General features: G+C 34.6%; 1 protein-coding gene across 1 annotated transcript in view; it reads right to left on the bottom strand.

Moving 5' to 3' along the window:
• Positions 1-935: 935 nt before the first annotated feature.
• Positions 936-20,624, bottom strand: part of LOC145684578 (E3 ubiquitin-protein ligase TRIM71-like) — a 54,329-nt gene continuing 34,640 nt past the window's right edge. The window contains exon 2 of the mRNA XM_081756972.1: positions 936-8,850. Coding sequence (XP_081613098.1) covers positions 6,558-8,849 — 2,292 coding nt within the window. The 5' untranslated portion in view covers position 8,850 and the 3' untranslated portion in view covers positions 936-6,557. The remainder of the gene's footprint in view (positions 8,851-20,624) is intronic.

Genomic DNA, 20,624 nt, shown 5'->3' with positions numbered 1-20,624 from the left:
AGCACCGTTTATCCAATATAATGCCACATGGTTATACATTAGAATCTAATTGAACAGAGATCTTACTAATAAGCTGTTAACAAAGACAAAAAATTAGAAAATGTATTCTGGTGTCAAATTTTATCAATTTTTTCTTCTTTTAATACTAATGTATATTACACTATATTGCTATAAATGTAAACAAACTTTGCAAAATATAAATAAACATACTTAATGTTACTATTAATAAAACTCAGGATAAAACTTAAGAGAAATAAAAGAAAAAAGTTAACTTTGTACCCAAATAAAAAGAACAGACTTTCTTAAAACGAACATTGGTTGGACTGGAAAATATCACAAGAGAAAATGTCAGATTTACCGTTCAGAAACACTTCGTAATGATGTCACTAACTTCTAACTAAAGGGGTCTTGTACAAAAAAAAAAAAAAAAAAAAAAAAAAAAGACATTTTACATCCTCAATTTTGGGATCCTTATTTACTTAAATAGTATTTTACATAATTGTTAAATATAAAAATTCTGTACTCTGTATTTGTACTAGATTTAATGTGCTTGTAACACGAGAGCTACAAAATGGTTTGTCAACGATTGTCTTTGCTTCTAAACATTAAAAGTTTTTTTGGTTAGCATTATACAACTTGGTTGTACTCAGAAGATTGGTATGAAAGATAAATCAATTTGATAGTAATGCGTCTACCTAACTTAAATGTATGAAGAGCTCTAGTCTAAAAACATACCTAACATTAACTATAGAGATGTCAAATTTCCATACTATTTTTGTAGAAATCTATTCGGAATTTGCTAATTGTGGAAAATTAAACCAAATAAGTGTGTCCAGTTTGACATACAGTACACCTTAGAAACTAAAGTAAATGACATTACATAGCATTATTTAAGAATTACACAGCATTATTATAAATTCTCTTGTTGTTAACACCTCAAATTAATTCGGCTTTTGTGTTGTCCCATTAAAATCTTCTTTTAAAAAAATGTTATTTGCTTTACTTGTCTTAAAACTAACAGAGGACTTACTGATCATAAAAATTCAGGCCAAATTTTTCTCTATCTTTGGATAACCGCAAATTTTCTACTTGTTTTTAAAGTGTTTCTAACTTATCTAACTTCCCTCTTTTCAAATTGTAGTAATAAGTGCACATCTAAAGCTTGTTAATGATTAAATCTTAAAGATTTCAGACATATACACTCATGTCCAAAATGACTGTCGCATATCTATAACTGTCTTGTTGTGGAAATTTGATAATGATTTTACAGGATATTTTTAATACTGTTACTATGTGTATAATCAGTAAATATATATTTGTGTAAATTTCACAGGAAAAGAATTATAAATACGAAAATTAAAATGAGTAAAACAAAATGTTCCTAAAGGAACAAGATAGTTTTTTTTTTTTCGTTGTTGCTAAATGGACAAGATAGTTTTTTTTTTTCGTTATGTCGTTCTTATTTACTGCTCTTTTAGCATGAAATTTACTACATACATGTTTTTGCCGATTATACACATACTAACATTATAAGAAATACAGGACAAAATCATGATCAAATTATATTCCTACAACATATTTATAGATATGCGACAATCATGTTGGACATGATTGTACAATCCGCGGCAAAAAACCTGCAACATGAGCATATAAGTTTATTGTGAAATGACGAAGTCTTTTGGTCCAAAATAAGTGTGCACGGGAGGAGGCCGAGGTTTATCCTGGCGTGATTCGTTCCACTTAGACGTTATGTTCATTCCCTGTGCTGTTAGGCTTAGTTTCACAATAGACTTATATCCTCATGTTGCAGGTTTTTTGCCGCGGATTGTACAACAAAATTATGCTGTCGAAACTATTTTCTTTAAAAACATACTCTTTTTAATATCTTATCCAGCCAACCAATAATTCTAAAAACTTAGGAAGTTATAATAATATAAATTTCTTATATGCATTTTTGAAAAAAAAAAAAAATCTTAATGTGTTTTACACACAATCCAGTAATAATAATATGTTATACTAACTATAACTAAGGCTAGTTAATTATAGATATTAAAAAAATCAAACCATTAGGAACTTCTGTTTCCAGTGAAATAACAAATGAAAAAGAAACTACATAAACATCTACGATAAACAGAGGCACACATTAAAACTCGGTTAATGAGGTAGTTATATAGTATTATATAAAAAAGATACATATATATCTTAGAGGAACTAATGATATTTACAACTCGTTTCTTTTTATCGCTTATGAGCAAAAACATGTTTACTTTCCATTTTCTTTTAAAAAATTACATTTATAGTAATATCTTTGATATCAGTCTTTTTTTTTCCGTTTTCGTTTTCGTATACTCTCAAAGAAAATTACATGCATTATTATTTCTTTGGAATGGCCACTACCAAATAAAATATAGAGAATATTCGAGACAGATGCTCAAATTACGGTTCTTTACTCGCATGTATTATGAACAAAGTTCTTGCTAACTTTCCAAGAATTATAAACACTAAAACCAGTAATTTATAGAATATGAAAGAAAATATATTGGCCCGAATATAAGACAGTTCACATATCCTACAGAGAGAGCACTGCGACAAGAAAGTTCGTGCAAAGGAAGTTTATTAGACATTTTAATGCCATATTAAGTTGGGATACGCTGTAAGATTTCCGGGTATAAGTTAAAAGAGATTTTAGAGATGGAGGGTGTGTCAAGTTCTACATTCGGGCTGATACAGTATGAATTTATTACCAATTTATTAACTTTCACCTACACATTTTTAAACAAAAATCAGGCAGAACTTTAACGTTTTTTTTACTCAATATTTAGTTTTACTAAGAATAATTATTCAATTTGCCCAAAGAACAAAGTGCAAATGAGAAAGAAACAAGAACTAGTTTTGTCAGTTCAAATCAATGACCATTAAAATAATAATAATTGACTCATTACTCTAATAAAGAATCAAAAACTTTTTTAAAAAAAAAAATCTTTCGCATGATGCGAATTATCTGCTAGTGTTGTCTGTACATCTTTAAAAAAAAGTAAAAGAACACTAGATTTCCATTCTCTGTAATTAAACAATATAAAAGTTTGATTAAAGATAAGATATAATATAAGCATACACTTATACATATATATACTATGAACAAACAACTAAATTCAATCTTTAGAAAATCACCCATATTGCTTTATTTTGCTCACAGAATTTGTGGTTTCTGTCATCACAGAATTTTGCTTAGCATGGCAACAAACATATGTTTTTAATCATATTTATATATATGCAAAAAAATTAAATACTATATATTGTGTATGCCACAAATTCTCCTTCTTTTGAAGTCAAATACTACGTAAGTCAAAGCAATTTCAATAAGTGAACGTATATTTAAATATTGAAAATTACATATAGTTGAGCATATTTTAAATTTTTCACTCTGCAGTTGTTTATATATCTATGTATTCCTGAATAGTTTATTTTTTAAAAATAAACACACGAAGTTTTTATCACTTTGTATGTTTGTAATCATTAACTAACTTAAAAATGTGTATTTTCGTTATCACCAAGAGACAAAACAATTCAAATATTTTCAATAAAATGACCGCTTTTAAGCACTTATTTTATATAAAAAGTTACACATACTTTTGTCAGTTAAGCTCTGTTTTAACTAACACTCTTTTCTTTTCCTAAATTTGTACTTTTCTCAAAAAAAAAAAAAAAAAAAATCAGTCTTACAAACACAGGAACTACACGTGTTCAAACATACCAATAGTAATAATATTAAAAAAACAACAAGTAACAATATAGTTTTAAAAAAACTAAAGGAAAAACTTACTAAATATTTGCCATTCACAGAACTGGTAAATCACTTTCAGTGTACGCACAATATTTAAAATTAATATGAAAATTTAATATATATATTTTTTATGTAGAACATCATCTTACTTCAGAAAAAATAAGTAATTCGTCGGACCTCTTTCAAATTTCGAGAGATACAAACAAATTAAATTCTTGACTTTTTGCTTCTCTCAAATGAGGTAAGCACTGAAACAACTTCGAACAGAATTAAGGGTTCTCATTAAATCCGCCAAGTTTTTCACTTATGTATTTAGTATGCATAAATTTAAGAGTTATTTTAACATTATATTAAAAACTACACTGAACAATTTTCGATAGTCTTTCGTATAGAAATTTGTTAATAGTTCAATTATTATAGCCAAACTTAGACTTCTCAATCAGAAACAATGAAATATATAGTAAAAATAGTTGCAATAAGATTAATTACCTAAACGCGCTTGATACAAAATGTATTATTTTTTAAAAAAACAATATATTTAATATTAGCCGCTGACTTTGGTTTAGTTTTCATATAACCTGATGCTAAAATACAGATTAAACTCTTTTTAATTTTCTAACAGATTACCTTATTGTTATTTTCCAGTATGTTATCAGATAAGCAGTAAAAACCAGATGAACAACCATTAATCTGTTAATCGCCCATTCTGAATTCAACATATGCAGTGTTTAGAGATAAATTTGTATGTCCAGTTCTTGTGCGATTGTCACTAAAGTAAAATAATATTTTAATATATATATATATATAAAAGTACATTGTGGACATGATTTTAAAGATTTTTCAAGATACCTTGATATTTGAATCCTTACTTGACAAAAGTTATACTACTTTTAAACTACTGCCAAAATTTAGCATTATATTAGCGCTTAGAAGTTTAGTTGTGGTTTTGATTTGTAAATATGTATGTCCTACGTCCTATTTATAAATACTACGCTAATGTTTTCCGTTCGATATAATGGTGTATGCTAATTTGAAATGGACGAATCAATACTTTTTTTTCAACATAGTAAATACATTATACAAAGGGATATATCAGAGAAAAGTTTTTCAACGTCTTGAAATAATTAGTGACTCACAATGAATTTTTAATACAACTGAAAGAAACTCTGAATCCTGAAAAATATCATGAGAAAATCTAAAAAGGCTTGTACTTAAAAGGACATTCTTTTCCTCCTCTCTTGTTCGAATCATGTCCTGTCATCATGTAAACCAATCATGATGTATTGTAAGATATAAATTACTTAGTTATTTTTTTTTAAAGGGATTAGTCATATTTTTATGTCAGGACTTGTAAAAAGTTTAGCACATTTACACAACGAAGTAAAATTTTATCCCAGGCCTTGTAGATTAAACTGAAAGGTTGTAAAGTGGAAAATCTTATATGGAAGCTTCGAAAATTAGAACTATTCTTATTAAAACCGTAGTATTTCCATCATGAAGAATATTCTCGAAGAATATGCATGGTGGGAGTAAGATAACAAGAATAAAATAGATACAAATCAACTTAAAACAGTACGATGGAACGTCGAAACCTATATAAAGATATTTTAATATCAGAATTTAATACTGAAAAATCTAGTTTGGGAAGCTTAACCAGTTTTTTTACCCAAGTTATAAATCAAGTTATGTATATTTTGAAAAGCCGTGGAAATATAAATACGGCTTATTTACTGAGAACCCTTATACCTGATCAAAATTACAATAAAGTAAAGTTTTCTGTTTCGTTCTGCAAAAATGATTCTTAATTATGAATGGTTCGTAATATGAACATCTACGATGGAAACAAGAAAACACATTACACCCAATTGTGAATGGCTATGGCACAAGTACTTAGCTTAAAATATTTTTTGTTAGCAGAAGCTAATTAATGTCTTAATATGACTTACAAATGAATTCAATACAGCTATAATTATATATTTAAAAAAAAGAAAAAAGAAACTTATTTTCAACAGAACATATACTTTACCAAAAACAAAATAAAACTTCCTATTATACGGCATAAAATATATGAACATAAGAATAATGTATAGTGCTGCGCCCTTTTGACGCATAGTTCTTTAATTTCCCAGGAGATCATTTTGGTAATTTTTATTATATATATGTAAACATTTATATAAATATGTTAGAACACTTACAATCAGTCAAGGATGGTACACCTGAGCTTGCTATTATTAAGTCTACTGGGAGAAACAACATCAACTAATTATAACGCTTCTTTTAACATCAAGGAAATCTCAACACAAATTACGCATGCTAATATTCTGAAATATTAACATTGCATTATCCCTGAGGTAGTATGTTTTTTCTTTTGAAAAAATCAATACAAAGCCTTTGGCTTCTATTCTCTCTACATGACAATGTGTACATTACACAAATTATCTAATAGTTGTTTTACACACATACACTTCACCTTGACTCAATTAATAGTCACATGTAACTAAAATCAAAACCTTTATATGGATATCTACTAGTCATGCTTTTAAAACAACTTAACTTCAAGAAATCTCCTTTAAGAGGAGCAAAATCCACTTTATACCTGAGTTTATTAATATATTCAAGGACTCACCTGAGTTGGCTTTTATATGTAATAAACATCTTTTTGTCACCTAATTATTTATTTATTTGTTATCTAGATTATAGAAATGGAATCTTCTAAAAACTTTCTTTTGTGTGTCTGTGATACCATTGATAAATAGTTACGGAATACCAATCGTTAAAACACCTGAATTCGATTATTTCCGAAGTCAACAATTATTATTTTCCCATCAGGTGACAAACAAACCCCACTCGGACGGTCCATTTCACCTGGTCTTGTTCCTGGAGTGCCAAACTCCCACAAAAAACTACCATTAGGTTCAAAAATTTGAATTCTGTGGTTCCTTGAATCAGCTACAATAATATGACCCTCATCATCAACAGCTACACCTTGCGGACGAAGAAACTGCTTTGTTTCTGAGCCTTCATTACCTAAGAACCTTGCAGACATAAAGTCAGGATCAATTACTACTAAACGATGATTATTGAAGTCGGTGACGATTACAAATCCTTCGGGATTGAAGCAAATTCCTCGCGGAGAATCAAAGTGTTTCCACATAGCATTAGTTGTTTCAAACCCGTATTTACTAATAAACTGACCTTCTGGTGAGAACAGTTGAATGCGATGATTTCGTGTGTCCGTTACTATTATTTGGCCTTCTGAATTGACTGCAACGTCCCACGGATAGTTGAACTGTCCTGCTTTGTTCCCTTTCTCACCGAAAGTTAACAGAAACAACCCTTCAAAAGTAAAAATTTGTATTCGATGATTGTCCTTATCAGCCACTACTATCCTTCCCCTGTCCCAAGCAATTCCAGCCGGACGGTCGAACTGACCCGGAGCAGATCCCTGAGAGCCAAATTTATGAAGAAAAGTACCGTCCTGGTCGAATACTTGAACTCTATTATTACTTCTGTCTGCAACAATGATGTGACCATCTTTATCACAACAAACACCCCATGGTCTACATAGCTGACCATCGCCTTCCCCTTCACCTCCAAACACTAACAGTGGCTTTCCAACGGTGGTATAATTTCTTCCACTACGCACCATAACTGTGAAAGGACTGCCTAATATTTTCCGCCCACGTACCGTCACATTGATCAAATGCTGGCCTTCCAATTGTGGTCTGTATGTAACAACGTATTGTCCGTTTTCCCTATCAGTCACGTCACCTGCAAATATTGATCCATCAGGAGAAGTTATGGTCACAGACACAGGATCCCTACCACTGAGTCTTGGTTCACCTAAATGATCCTTACAGTGAACTACAAACGAAGCTACCCGCCCTCGCAACGCCCGTTTAATCCCTTCACCCGTTGCAACGGTAGCTGGAGCGAATCCTGAACTATTAATGAATCCAAGAGTGCTGATGGCTTGGAAAAGAACTGAATCTGGAGGAGTGAACAAGATGATGTCATCTTCGTGTGGTTGTAAGCTATTTCTTACTTGACGAATCTGTTTAAACTCCACAACCACTTTATCTCTTGTCTTTAAAATATCTAAGCTATTACTTGACTCCATCACTTGTGATATTACTTCAACTGTTTGAGTAAGCCGTCCAAGAGCAATATGCAAATCATCTATTTGTAGATGCAGAGATTTTCCCTTAACCTGTCGAATCTTCTCCACTCTTTGCAGCAAATCTCTTTCCCTGTCTTCAATGGCATTCATGAATCGTCGTGTTGTTGTTCGAATTTCAGTTGCAACTTGTTTTGCTCTTTTTTCTACTTGTTCAGCCATCTTCTTCGTGAGTTCAAGACTCTCCTCCACAGCTCGAATGCCAGCTTTTGCCTCTGTCAACAATCGTAACATCACAGCTCTGGAATTTTCGATAGCATCTTGCAGATAGATAACCGAATGACCTCTGTGATCGCGGAGAGTACATTCACTACAAATTGCTATGTTACACATGTCACAATAGAGTCGGAGCACTTCGCCATGATGTATCTCACAATGTGAAGCAGGTCGAGATGGGTACATTTGAAGAGTCGGTGATAATGTAGACGGCGTCTTATTATTGTCATCAACGAAACGAATAATGTAATGGTCCTTTGTCAGACGGACGCGTTGATGTGCTCTCACACAGTTATCACACAACACCTCACTACAATCACTACATCGTGAAGTGACCATAGCGCCCTCATCACAACTAGAACAAACATAAGCGTGGTGAGAATTGGCTCGCCCATTTAGAGAAGGCCCAGTACCGAAATCTTCGCTGCTAACAGCCTGAAGAATATCAGCAATGAAGTTGCTATTAGGGAACGTATCCAAACTGCCATCAGAATTATTGGCATCCTGATTACACGAAGGGCACATCATGTTCGTTTCTTGCGTAGACTGGTTATCAAGACAATGAGCACAGAGGGAATGATGACAGGAGAATCTCCTGGCCTTATCAACTTTCATGAGACACTGTGTACATTTCTGGAAATTTTCTGCACTATCCGGGTACTCTGTGGCCATCCTGTAAAAAAATATAAACACTATATTAAATAAATAAACAAAAAAATGATGAAATAAATATTTCTCCCTTCCAAAATCCTCACATATGTACAAAATCTCATAGGTAAGAAAAGAAGTATATGGCAGTTTGCATCTGATTCACATCATCATCATCATTATTATTATTATTAGCATTCCGTCATGAAATGACTGACTGAAATATTAAATGTACTGACGATACCAATGATGTACGAGTTTCAGATTCAAAATTTTTCGTTTCCGCTACTTCGTTTTTCCGAATTTGGAAATGGTAAGTAAGATATTTAGAATACTTTCTGCTATTTTATTATTATTATTTAATTACTTATTTGTTCCGATTATATAACAAAATAGAATTAACTTTTAGTAAGTTTTTTTTTTTTTTATCAATTTCAATTTCACTAATTACTGAAACCTTTATCAGTGGATCACGGTTTTATGACAAAAATTCGCCGATGAAGATTCCCGAAATCATTGAAATCGAAATTGATTTAAAAAAAAAAAAAGCAGTAAAAGGCAAAGCAATAGTCTTAATTTTACTATTATATAACCCATAGACTTTAGTCCGTAAGCTGGATTTTTGATACTAAGACAATAAAACCCCGATAAACTGCTATGTATCGCCTTATTTTAAAACCATAAACAGAATTTGCTAAATAACGATCAAGAAAATATTAACACTTTTCAGCAACCATCTTTATGGAATATTGTAGATTATTTGTGGCAGAAATAAAGAGTTGTCCGTTAATGCAAAATATTCGATACTTTTTTTTTTGTATATATATATATACAAAATAATTGATTGCACACGACAGTTATAATCATGAAAACCCGAGAAATAAAAAGACACCACAAAATCAATTAATAAATTGGGAATCACAGATGTTTAAATACATAAATATACTTTAAATGTTGACAAAATTTAGTGCGCTTTCTTGTTTATTTACATATGTACTTTGAAATAGACTTAAGACGAATAAAGTCAGCAATTATCCTATTACAATTACAATAAACTCTCAAAAAGTATCAATTATCTATATATATAAAAGAGAACGTACAAATCCTTTGTTCCCTCATCACGCTAATACGGCTGAACCAATTTCTTTCATTTTTGGGGGGTTATTAGGATTTGGACCCTAGATGGTTTTTATCATATCACTTTAACTTTTAATTACCAGTGTCTTGAGATAATTGACCATTCAAGTGTCCATAACGTACAAATCCTTTGTTAGTTCATCATAGGTAAAAATAAACGTATTTATATGCAACCCGCATGACCGTGTCACTCGGCGGGTTAACATAAATGACAGGCGATATAATGTTAACATTTACTGCAAGCATATTTCACGGGTATTAAACACATGAGATATGGAGTTGTGCATTTAAATTTTCATTTCAACCCAGCGAAGCGGGTAATATATGCTAGTTGAAAATACAAAGGGCTTAAAGTGTATGCTATGCCAGTGCAATCTGAAACCTGGAAACACCTTACATCTATATTTTCTACTGAAACTTTATTTTCTTTCTTTCGTGTAACCATATTTTGTTTAATTGCTGTAAAATGTTAACGAGGTTAAAGTCATGGATGTCCATAGGTGCTCGAGATAAGGGAAAGGAAAGAAAATGGGTGTGGAAACGGTCGCCAAGGGGCTGATTTGCATTCACGGCATAGTTTTTACCAAAAAGACTAACTTTCTTGTATCTAGCTGACAGTTTTATAATAAAGCTTGGAGAAAGAGCTTGTAAAGAAGACATTGGAAAAAATTAAGTTTAGAAAATATTACTCATGCCAGGAAATTTGATTCAAATGACTCATTCACTTGACTTTTTAAAGTCCAGGGTGAGGCCACCTCCCTCATCTTGCGGATTATACAGTTAAAAGTATAAGCATATGTTCTCCCAATTTCGCCTTGCCTAAATTACGAACAATACTAAAGAATTTCAGAGATTATTTAGGTGAAGGAGGCAAAAAGAAATTGTTTTCTCTTTTTTTTCAACTGCGGTGGTACAGTGGTAGAGCGTTCATCTCTGGTGCATGAAGTCCTTGGTCCCTTTGTGGTGGACAAAAACTGTGTGCGTGGATTTTCTCGGCGTTCTCCCGTTTCCTCTCACTTTCTCCAGTCCAACACAGTGGGACGTAAAGCTGAAAGATTTCGTTTCATTTCAACAAGCAGTAAACTCTATCATGCAGCACAGTTGAATGGGAACGTGAATTTATTACCAAATATACAGAGTTCTTCAAAAGAATGTTTTCACAATTTAATAATGTTATCGGCGGATTGTTACCAAAGTTGAATTAAATTATCCTTAGAGTATGCAGTGTGATGTTTCAACAGATGTTGCTATTCAACTGTAATATATGACATACGACGTGTCATAGGAATCAAAATGACCCGTGCAAGCTTCACATTTGAGAAACAAAAGTTTATTTTATTAAAAGTTTGAAAATGTCGCTGAAGTTAAACGTCAGTGGAAGCGTGAGTTTAAAACAGAACCTTCTAACACATTTGACAATTACATAGCTTTGTGACAATTTTTAAACGTATGGTATCTTTTGTCACATGCACAAGGAAAGATTTTGCCTCTTCGGTTAAAGTTTTGGAAAAGTTCGCAACGTTTATTATTAATACACTATATGTTTTCTTTCGTCAAAGTGTAATTACGTTTCTTCTCGCGCACTAGGGTTTGGTAACACTAATAGTGTCCAGCGCTGAATTCGTGTCGTCTGCATCTGGTATAATTCACATGCATTTAGCATCTAGCATCTTGGCCAAATCTAGCATAATTTCATTCTTTCCTCTGGAGAACAGAAAAAGAACGAAAATATAGATGGTTCAAGGACCGTCGGGAATTATTCTTTTTAGTTGAAGCGATGATTGGAGCAATGAAACCAGTCAGTACTTCCGCCGTTGTAATTTATTATTGAATTCAGAGAAATGTTCAAAAATAGCAAAACGTGACCCTGCAAAACATTTACTTACCCATAGTTTTATTACTGTCAACTGAAACCTGAATGTGTGGTTATCTGGGATGTTTCTGTCCCTTTCAATTTACAGCTTAAGAGGGGAGGGATATGAGCATCAGGGGTCAGCTAGTAATACACTAAAAGAAATGCTTCAGGGCTATGTCGGAAGCGGCATGTTGTGCATATATTTCTTAAAATGTTATCCACGGGCGTCTCTAGCGGGAGGACGCGTCCCTCCCAATATTTTGAAGTACAAAATATCCAATATTTTATTCTAATTTACTTTATTTACTAACGACAGAATATCATATAAATAATATAATAATTATATTTATTTGGAATATAATATTTAGGTTGTGAAACGATTGTAATCGAAAAATGAAATGAAATGAAATCTTTGAGTTTTACGTCCCACAGTTATGCTGGTGAGGCTAAAGGAGATGGTGATGATGAGTAATGAATGAAATGGTGGAATGAAGAAGGTGGGAGGAAACGGGAGAACCCCGAGGAAACCCACGCACATGGTGTATGTCCACCACAAAGTTCACTTGGGGAGCTGGGATCGAACCCCGGACCCCAAGTACCAGAGGTGAACGCTCTACCGCCGAGGCACCGCGACCCCTACGATTATGATCGACTTCTTGATATACCTTAGGGGGTCCGTGAAGGTAAGCAGAAAGGTAACAAATAAAATCAAAGTTAATAAACAGGTTGGGCTAGGTAATATCATTTAAATCGCTTTCTTTGATGCCCCCCAATTTTACATGCCAGAGACGCCAGTGATGTTATCCATTCATAAAATATAAATTCGACCTTCCTCCCCTATAATGTGCCATTTACCAATTTATTTCATTATCATTCCTGACAGCGTCATATTAGCTTTGTACAATAATACAGTTAAAACACTTTCTTAAAATAATGAAGATAAGTAGGGACGGGTCTTTAAAATTAGTTAGGAAAGATAATTTGAAAATCTGGCGTAATTTACAAAAATCTTGCATAATTCAGACCCGTGTTTGGCACCATCGCGAGTCTCGAGTGTGGCAGCCCTGTCACTCTTACTCCCGCGTCAGTGGTTGGAGTGAGAGTTCTCTATCGTTAGAATAAATGTCTCTCTTCTCAAAAGTCCCTTTACTTTTTGACTTCTTCTATGTACATATATCACGCTTGCTCTGAAAGGTTACGAGATTGAATCCTTGAACCCCTTCCCCCGACCTTTATTAAATTCTGCATAAGTCAATGAAATTAATTAATTAAACCAGATTGGTGGCTCGCATTTCTATATCTTTTTTTTTTTTAAGCGTTCTGAACAAATTATTCAAGTAATTCGCGAAAATATAAATTCCTAAATTCAATATTTCTCTGTGAAGGCTTTGAAAGTAAACATACCATTGTTGAACTAAAACAGGAAAGCCATTCATTTCATTTTGATGGAAATAACCAGATTCACCCTAAGAATAGATTAAGGTATTGGATTAATTGGTGACAGGTTCTGCGGACGGCGTTCCCACACAGTACCCCTGCTGGTCTAGTGGCTAACACGCTCGCCTTTCGTGCACGTGGTTTCTAAGTTCGATTCCCGATGTGAAAGTATTAGAGTGCATTACGGTGGTTCGGATTCACCGCAATAAATAAACAATAACAGAACGATGGAATTTTAAATAAAGAAAACTGTTAGGTTCTGGACCGGATATTTGTTCGGCTGTTTTTTTAATAATTCATTTCGCCAGGGATCCATGCTAAGAGATCGAAGAAAAAGAAAAATTTCCCTCGACCTTTTCAAATAAATCTAATTTTTTCATGAATGTTTATATTATATCAGTGTACTTCAAAACCACAATTAGTTATTTTTTACAACATTCAATGGCGACGCAGCGGCTGCCGCCACTTTGTGTTTTTTTTTCGATTTCAGGCGTTTACGTTGTTTTGAATATCTCAGCATGTATTTGCCCTAGCAAACTGAAAATTGCTGGACGTCTCCAATTCGTGCAGAGCTAAAACTTTGCTCTCTTAACATTTTTGCCTAAAACTACCTGAAAGGGGTGAAATCGGAGCCTACAGTAGCAACATTTTTGGACATTGAAGACATGCTTGGGAAGAGGAAACAACTGACGTAGAGGTCTGAATTTGTGTGTGCATGTAGTGTGGGTTCATAAGTTTATACACAAAAATTTACAGACCTGTAGCTGCTCCCAAAGGCCTGGGGGGAAAAAATCGTAAAGTTGGGGAATTATGTCAATTCGGCCGATTTCACCCCTTTCAAGTGGTTTTAGGAAAAATGTTAAGAGATCAAAGGTTTAGCTCTACGCAAGCTGGAGACGCCCAGCAATTTTCAATTTGCTAGGATAAATACATGCTGAAATATTCAAAACAACGTAAACGCCTGAAATCGAGAAAACGCAAAATGGCAGCTGCCGCTGCATCGCCATTGGATGTTGTAAAAAATAATTAATTATGGTTTTGAAGTATACTGATATAGTATAAACATTCAAGAAAAAAAAAAAGATTTTTTTTAGAGATGGTTGAGCGGCATATGCTTGATCACTTAGAATCGATTGATTCAATAGTACAATTTTTAATTGGGTTATCTATTCTGCTCCACAACTAAACTGGAACTTGTTCCACCCCCTTTAGGTAATCTGCAAATTACTGCTAGCGATATCTTGGCTTTAGGTAAGAGGTAGTGAAGCTGGCGACAACGTGCAGTTAGCGACAACTATTAGACTGACCGAACTATTGGAAATTAACGTGAGGGACTAAAGCACATTGGTTTTTAATAAGTATTAACAATATCTAAATGTTTATGCAATGTGAAACTTAAATGTTTCGAAGTTCGTATATTGGTAGAGTTTTCTGAACATACAGGTAGGTAGGTCACTAAGATATGTTCAAACTTCAGCAAGTAATTCCTCTAAGAACATGTTATAAAAAAAATCTATATCAATATATGTATACTATGTCCAAAATTATTGTCGCATGTCTATAAATATGTTGTTGTAGGAATATAATTTGATAACGAATTCGTCCGGTATTTCTTATAATGTTAGTATGTGTATAATCGGCAAAGACATGTATGTGGAGAAGTTCATGTCAAAAGAGCAGTAAATAAGAACAATAAAACGAAAATAAAACTTTCTTGTCAATTTAGCAACATTTTGTTTTACTCATTTTAATTTTCGTATTTATAATTCTTTTCCTATAAAATTTACTACAAATATACATTTTCCCATTATACACATAGTATCAGTATTAAAAGTACCCTGCAAAATCATTATCAAATTATATTCTTACAAGAAGACAGTTATAGATATGCGACAATCATTTTGGACATGAGTGTACATAATACCGGACCGTTCTGGATATGCATGAGTGCGACAAACATGCTTACTAAATGACAGTACACCCATCATGCAAGGAACATGGTCATCATTCAGATGGCGGTCATTTTGAACACGTTCCCTAATAAAGTTGTGCCCAGCGTAGAACTGTCTCTGGCCACTCCCAAAAGGTGTGTGTCGTTCCCAAGGTTACAATAATTAACTGATGCTCCTAATAGTCAAGTCATTATTATTATTCTAGCTGCCTCCCTTGACTACACCTGCAGTACGCTGATAACAGTTTATCTTAGGCTCACTAGTGGTCTGCCCACCTGTACTTCATACCCTGCGGCGTGTGCCGTGTCTTGCAGTTCATCGTGTACATCTCTAAAATGGCGCGATAGCAGAAGTAGACAGGCCAATCAATGAGCCTGCCGTGCAAGAAACACTTATCAGCATATTGTACTATGGGACAAGTGGAATGATGACAACAACGACTAGGAAAATATTTAATTATTTAACTTGGGGAACGACACACGCCTCTCAGACATGGTCCAACACTGGGCGCAACGTTATTAGAGGGAGTGTTCAAAACGACCGCGGCTTCCTGCACGATAGGTGTCTAGTGAACAGATTGCCAAACATCCTGTACATCTCTGGAACGGTTAGGCATCATGGGTATTTGCTTGTTCTTAGAGGAATCAACCTGAGATTCCTCTGAGCCTACGAGCCTGTTCTGGGGGTTTCTTTACAATGTTTCAAGAGGATGACAGGGAGTATTACTTCCCCACACTTCAAGATTCACACCCCCATGGTTAATGAAGTAAAAAAAAAAAAAAAAAGTCTGTAAGTTAGAAGAAATATGTTTGTTAAGAATTCCAACACAAAATAGCTAACAGAGACGCAGTACGTTTAATCTCTTTGTGTTCCTTGTTTGAAACCTTTGATCCTATTCAGCTGATAAAAAGTCAGATATCTGAAATCTTTGTCAGTTATCATGACATAGATGAAGATAATTTACAAGCAGATGTAAAATCCTTTTAAATTCTTGGCAGCAACTGTGAATGATAATATGTTAACATTAAAATTTCCTGAGTTCAGATTTAGATGATGCACTAAAAAGCGCATGACAGCACTAAAAGTTTGATTCGAAACTCCACATTGGACTAACTATTGAGGAAAATGTTCCAACGCAGGGCCGCATCCACGTTGGAAGGGGGGGGGGGGAGGGCACCGAGTCTGGACCTATCCCCAAAAACTTCGTAACTCAACATACACTTATACACCTTCTTAATAAAAGTGTACTTTTTAGCACAGAAATAATTTATCCTAAAGATTTGATCTTGCATTTCATTATTACTTTCTTCTCTTACAAAGAACAATCTAGTTCTACTATTTTTTCTGAGAATGTAGGTGGCACTATTTAACAATTACTTATCGTTTTTTTTAAGTGTAGAATTAGTACAATGCCGTAGTGGGGGGGGGTTAAGCAGGCTGACGGCCTTGAGCTAGTGACCTGCACGGACCGAATTTTTCGGGCCGAGCCCAATCCAGCCCGAATGTACCTAGGCCCGGCCCAGCCAGGGTCCGAAAAGTTTTGGAGATTTTCGGCCCGAGCCCGGCCCGATAAGTTTTTTTAAAATCCTTGGCCCAAGCTCGGTCCGGGCCCGATAAATTTTAAAAGTTTCATTTTGTAGCATTTTTCACGGCCACACTTCTTCAACGTTTGCCTTTATTCTAATTATCGTTTAACGAAAGTCAATAATTATTATAGGATTGCAATTAATCGGCCCTAGCCCGACTCGACCTAAAGAGAACTCAGTGTCGGCCCGCCCAAGCCCGGCCCGTGCAGGTCTCTACCTTGGGCGCCGAACTGAGGGGACGCAAAGTTCGGGAGGAAAAAGGAAAGAAAAAAACAGGAAAAAATATTTGGAGTATTACTAGCATGTACTTAAATCATCTTCCTGCTTTAGGAAGTGACTATAATATTACTCATGTTAGGAAAATGCATGTGCACATACATAAAATGGAAGGAAAAAGAAATAAAAAGTGCTCAAAATCAATTTTCTTAGGCTTCGCACCAACCATGGTGGCGCTTCGCGGCCAGTCTGTCGACCTCACTCATATGTACGGGCGCGCTGTCGTATGTTCTCATCTCGGGTGCTGATTTTCCACGGCACGGTACTGTGTAGAATAACAGCGGTTCAATACTTGTCTTGACTTCCCCCCCTCGAAACTTTCGAACTTTCCCCAAAGAAGTTCACGAACAGCGTTACAGAACGAATTAAGTTCGTGACCCTTCGTTCATTGCAGTATAATGTGTATATGTATACAGTATAGTCCCGTTTAACGTAATCTTAATTATTGTAAATTTTAACTGAATTTCCGATTTTAACCAAATCGGTCAAAACAAACTTTTAGTTGTGCGCAACTTTTATTTAAAAACACTAACAATAAGTACAATTCTGTTTGATAAATATCAAAGAATGAGTTCATTTTTATGTGTTGGCTATACTAACCCCCCTTCCCCGTCTTTTTTTTTTTTTTTTTTTAGCGCACGTAAAAGCACTATAAGAGAGAGCTGTCAGTTGAGATTTGTATACAAATATGCAAAAAAAAACTTTTATTCCGGTTTAACCGTAACACCATCGACCCCATCATATTATTTCGAGCCACTAGAGTTAAACGGGGCTCTACTGTTACTATGAAAATTCATTTTGTACCGGTCATGCGAGTTTGTTGGATAGGATTTGAGATTAGCGTCCATTTCAACAACGAGGCTATATGAGGCATGAACCGTGGCGTAAGAACCACATGAGCTTCAGCCGGGATTCGAACATGGGTCTCCCGCGCATCCACATAGCGACGAGAGGGTTCGATGTGAGTTTGTGGTGGTCAACATAGTTTCATAATCATTGTTTAGTTACAATCATTCGTGGGCAATAATGAGCATAACCATGGAACGTAAAACTAAGTTTTTTTTTTGTTTTTTTTTTTTTTTTCAATTTCATTTCCAACTTATTTCGCAAAAGCCAGGAACATTTAACTGGACTTGAAAGAATCAATAAAATTACATAATTAAATTCCAGTTCATTTCACAAAGGAAACAAATATCATTCCCCATCCAAATAAATTTGCTTAAAAAATCAAGATGGCGTAGTTATTCAACACCGTTAAGGGAAACCTTACCAATTTTGCCTTATAATAAATTACAATCGAGTGTAGCTGAAATCTCAGATCCTCACTATTATTAAGCTAGTTTTCATAGTTTTATCTTCATGGTTTTGAATTGATTTTGCAGACAAGGAAATGGTTCCCTTCCCGGTTACATATACCGTACACCAGTGGTTTTCAATGTTGATGTTTACGCCACAGGGGGTTCTCCACTGGAACAAACAGGGCAATAAACTATTTAGGGAGCTTTTGATGGAGAGATGTAGAGGAAATTCATAGGCCTGTTCATCCTTTTTAAGCCGATTTTAATAATTGAAGCCTTATCCTGGTTTGTAAACTGCTTCTTTCCAAGTCTTACGTTCAGCTTTGTACAGGGTAGATTGGGTTGGAAGTTGATGGAGGGGCTACTCCAGACAATCGCATTCACTCAAGGGGGTGCCAGACTAGAAAAGGTTGAGAACCTCTGCGGTACACTACCAGTTCTCATACACTATAGAATCCAATCGGTTAAAAATGAGTTACCGTGGCAACGTATTTTTCAACCCTTTTGGGTTTAAAATGTAGATTTCGATGAGTTGCGTCCAATGGCACCACTTTTTGATTTCTGGAATCGACCGCTTCAAGGTCAAATTAGGGGGTTAAAAATAAAAAATGGGACCATTTGGACAATGCAGACCAGTGACCAACTTGAACGAAATGGGTGTCATTCGATTTGTATCCAACGTACATGAATAACTAATGTTCCATTTCCCCGAAAATTCTTTTGATCCCGTAAATTACCGAAAATCCGAGATTTTGAAAAATTCGGACCTGTGACCGACTAGGACGAAATGGGTGTCACTCCATTCGTATCCACGCGTACATGAATAATTGATATTCCATTTCTCGCCCCCCCCCAAAAAAAAAAAATTGACCCCGAAAATTAACGAAAATTTAAGATCCAAAATTCCAGGTTTTCGTTAATTTTCGGGGTCAAAATAGAATTTTCGAAAAAATGGAAAATCTTATGTGAATACGAATCGAATGACACCCATTTCATCGCAGGTGGTCACTGATCCGCATTGCTCAAATGGTCCCACTTTCTATTTTTGACCCCTAATTTGACCTTGAAGTGGTCGGTTCCAGAAATCAAAAGTAGTGCCATTGGATGCAGCTCATCGAAATCTACATTTTAAACCCCCAAAAAGTTGAAAAATATGGGGCCACGGTAACTCCCTTTTAACCATCCAATCCTTCAAAGAGTGCAAGGCAATAAATCCCGCAGTTTAATGCGAAACTTCTTAAACAACTGTGTTTAAATTATTATACTAGGTACACAAGTATTCTTAGCATGTATAACAGAGCCTCTTTTGGAAATAAAGTGGGAACTGTAACTTTGTATTATTTACATTTACTATAGATGTTAGCAACATTATGCGGCGCAGCTGCAAAGCTTTTACTTCCACCAAAGTTGGTGAAACTCTCAAAGACTTAGCCTAACGTATGAAATTTCAGGTTGCCAGGTCCATCGGCGACCACAAATTTTAATTTGACGATACGTATTTGGTATAATCTAATACAGTATTTTCCGCTTTTCAGCAACCAAATTCTGTTTACTGAAGTCAGACCTCAAATTTCGTGCCCTCGCTTCGCCGATTACTATATAGATTATTAAAGAATTTTATAGATTATTTCATGGCAGACCCGCAACCAGAGGGGGGGCTAGGGGAAGCCCCCCTAAACTTTTCGTGGCACCTCCAGACCTCAATACAAAATGCTATTATTAATACAAAAAAACAATTTGTAGAAGAATTTTTAATGACTTGCCCCCCCCCCCTTCCCGAAACCTCTGAGGCTGGTTGCGGGCCTGTTTCATTGCCTACCAGTCTGGGGCCACCCAGAAAAAAAGTTGAAAATGCTCCAAGAACATTGCGAGAACTTTATTTTTTTTTCTTACAGGCTTTATACCAATTTTTCTATGCACTTTATTATTATACTCATTAAACAATTCTTGTAATATATCTACCTATTTATAATTTCCTTGAGTATTAACCCGTAAGTACTAGGGCGGGGTGTTCAGAGACCCCCAACCAGGTAACTTTTGTGTTGCTAGCCAGAAGTTGGTGAAAAAATATTTAAAAATTTCTCAAAACGAGTTCAAAAAAATTTGATTACAGCAAATACTTTTAAAAACATGTCTAGAGTTACGCTACATTGTCTTAATTATTTAAAAAAATGTATTTTATTATAATAAAACAAATATCAATTTGGGGTCTACTGGACCCTCGGGCGAGTACTAGTGTCACAAAAAGGGCACGAATA

Source organism: Thermobia domestica, chromosome 1 (assembly GCF_964235325.1).
Source record: "Thermobia domestica chromosome 1, izTheDome1.hap1.1, whole genome shotgun sequence".
NCBI classification, from domain to species: Eukaryota; Metazoa; Arthropoda; class Insecta; order Zygentoma; family Lepismatidae; genus Thermobia; species Thermobia domestica.
This window is presented reverse-complemented; position numbering and strand designations above follow the sequence as displayed.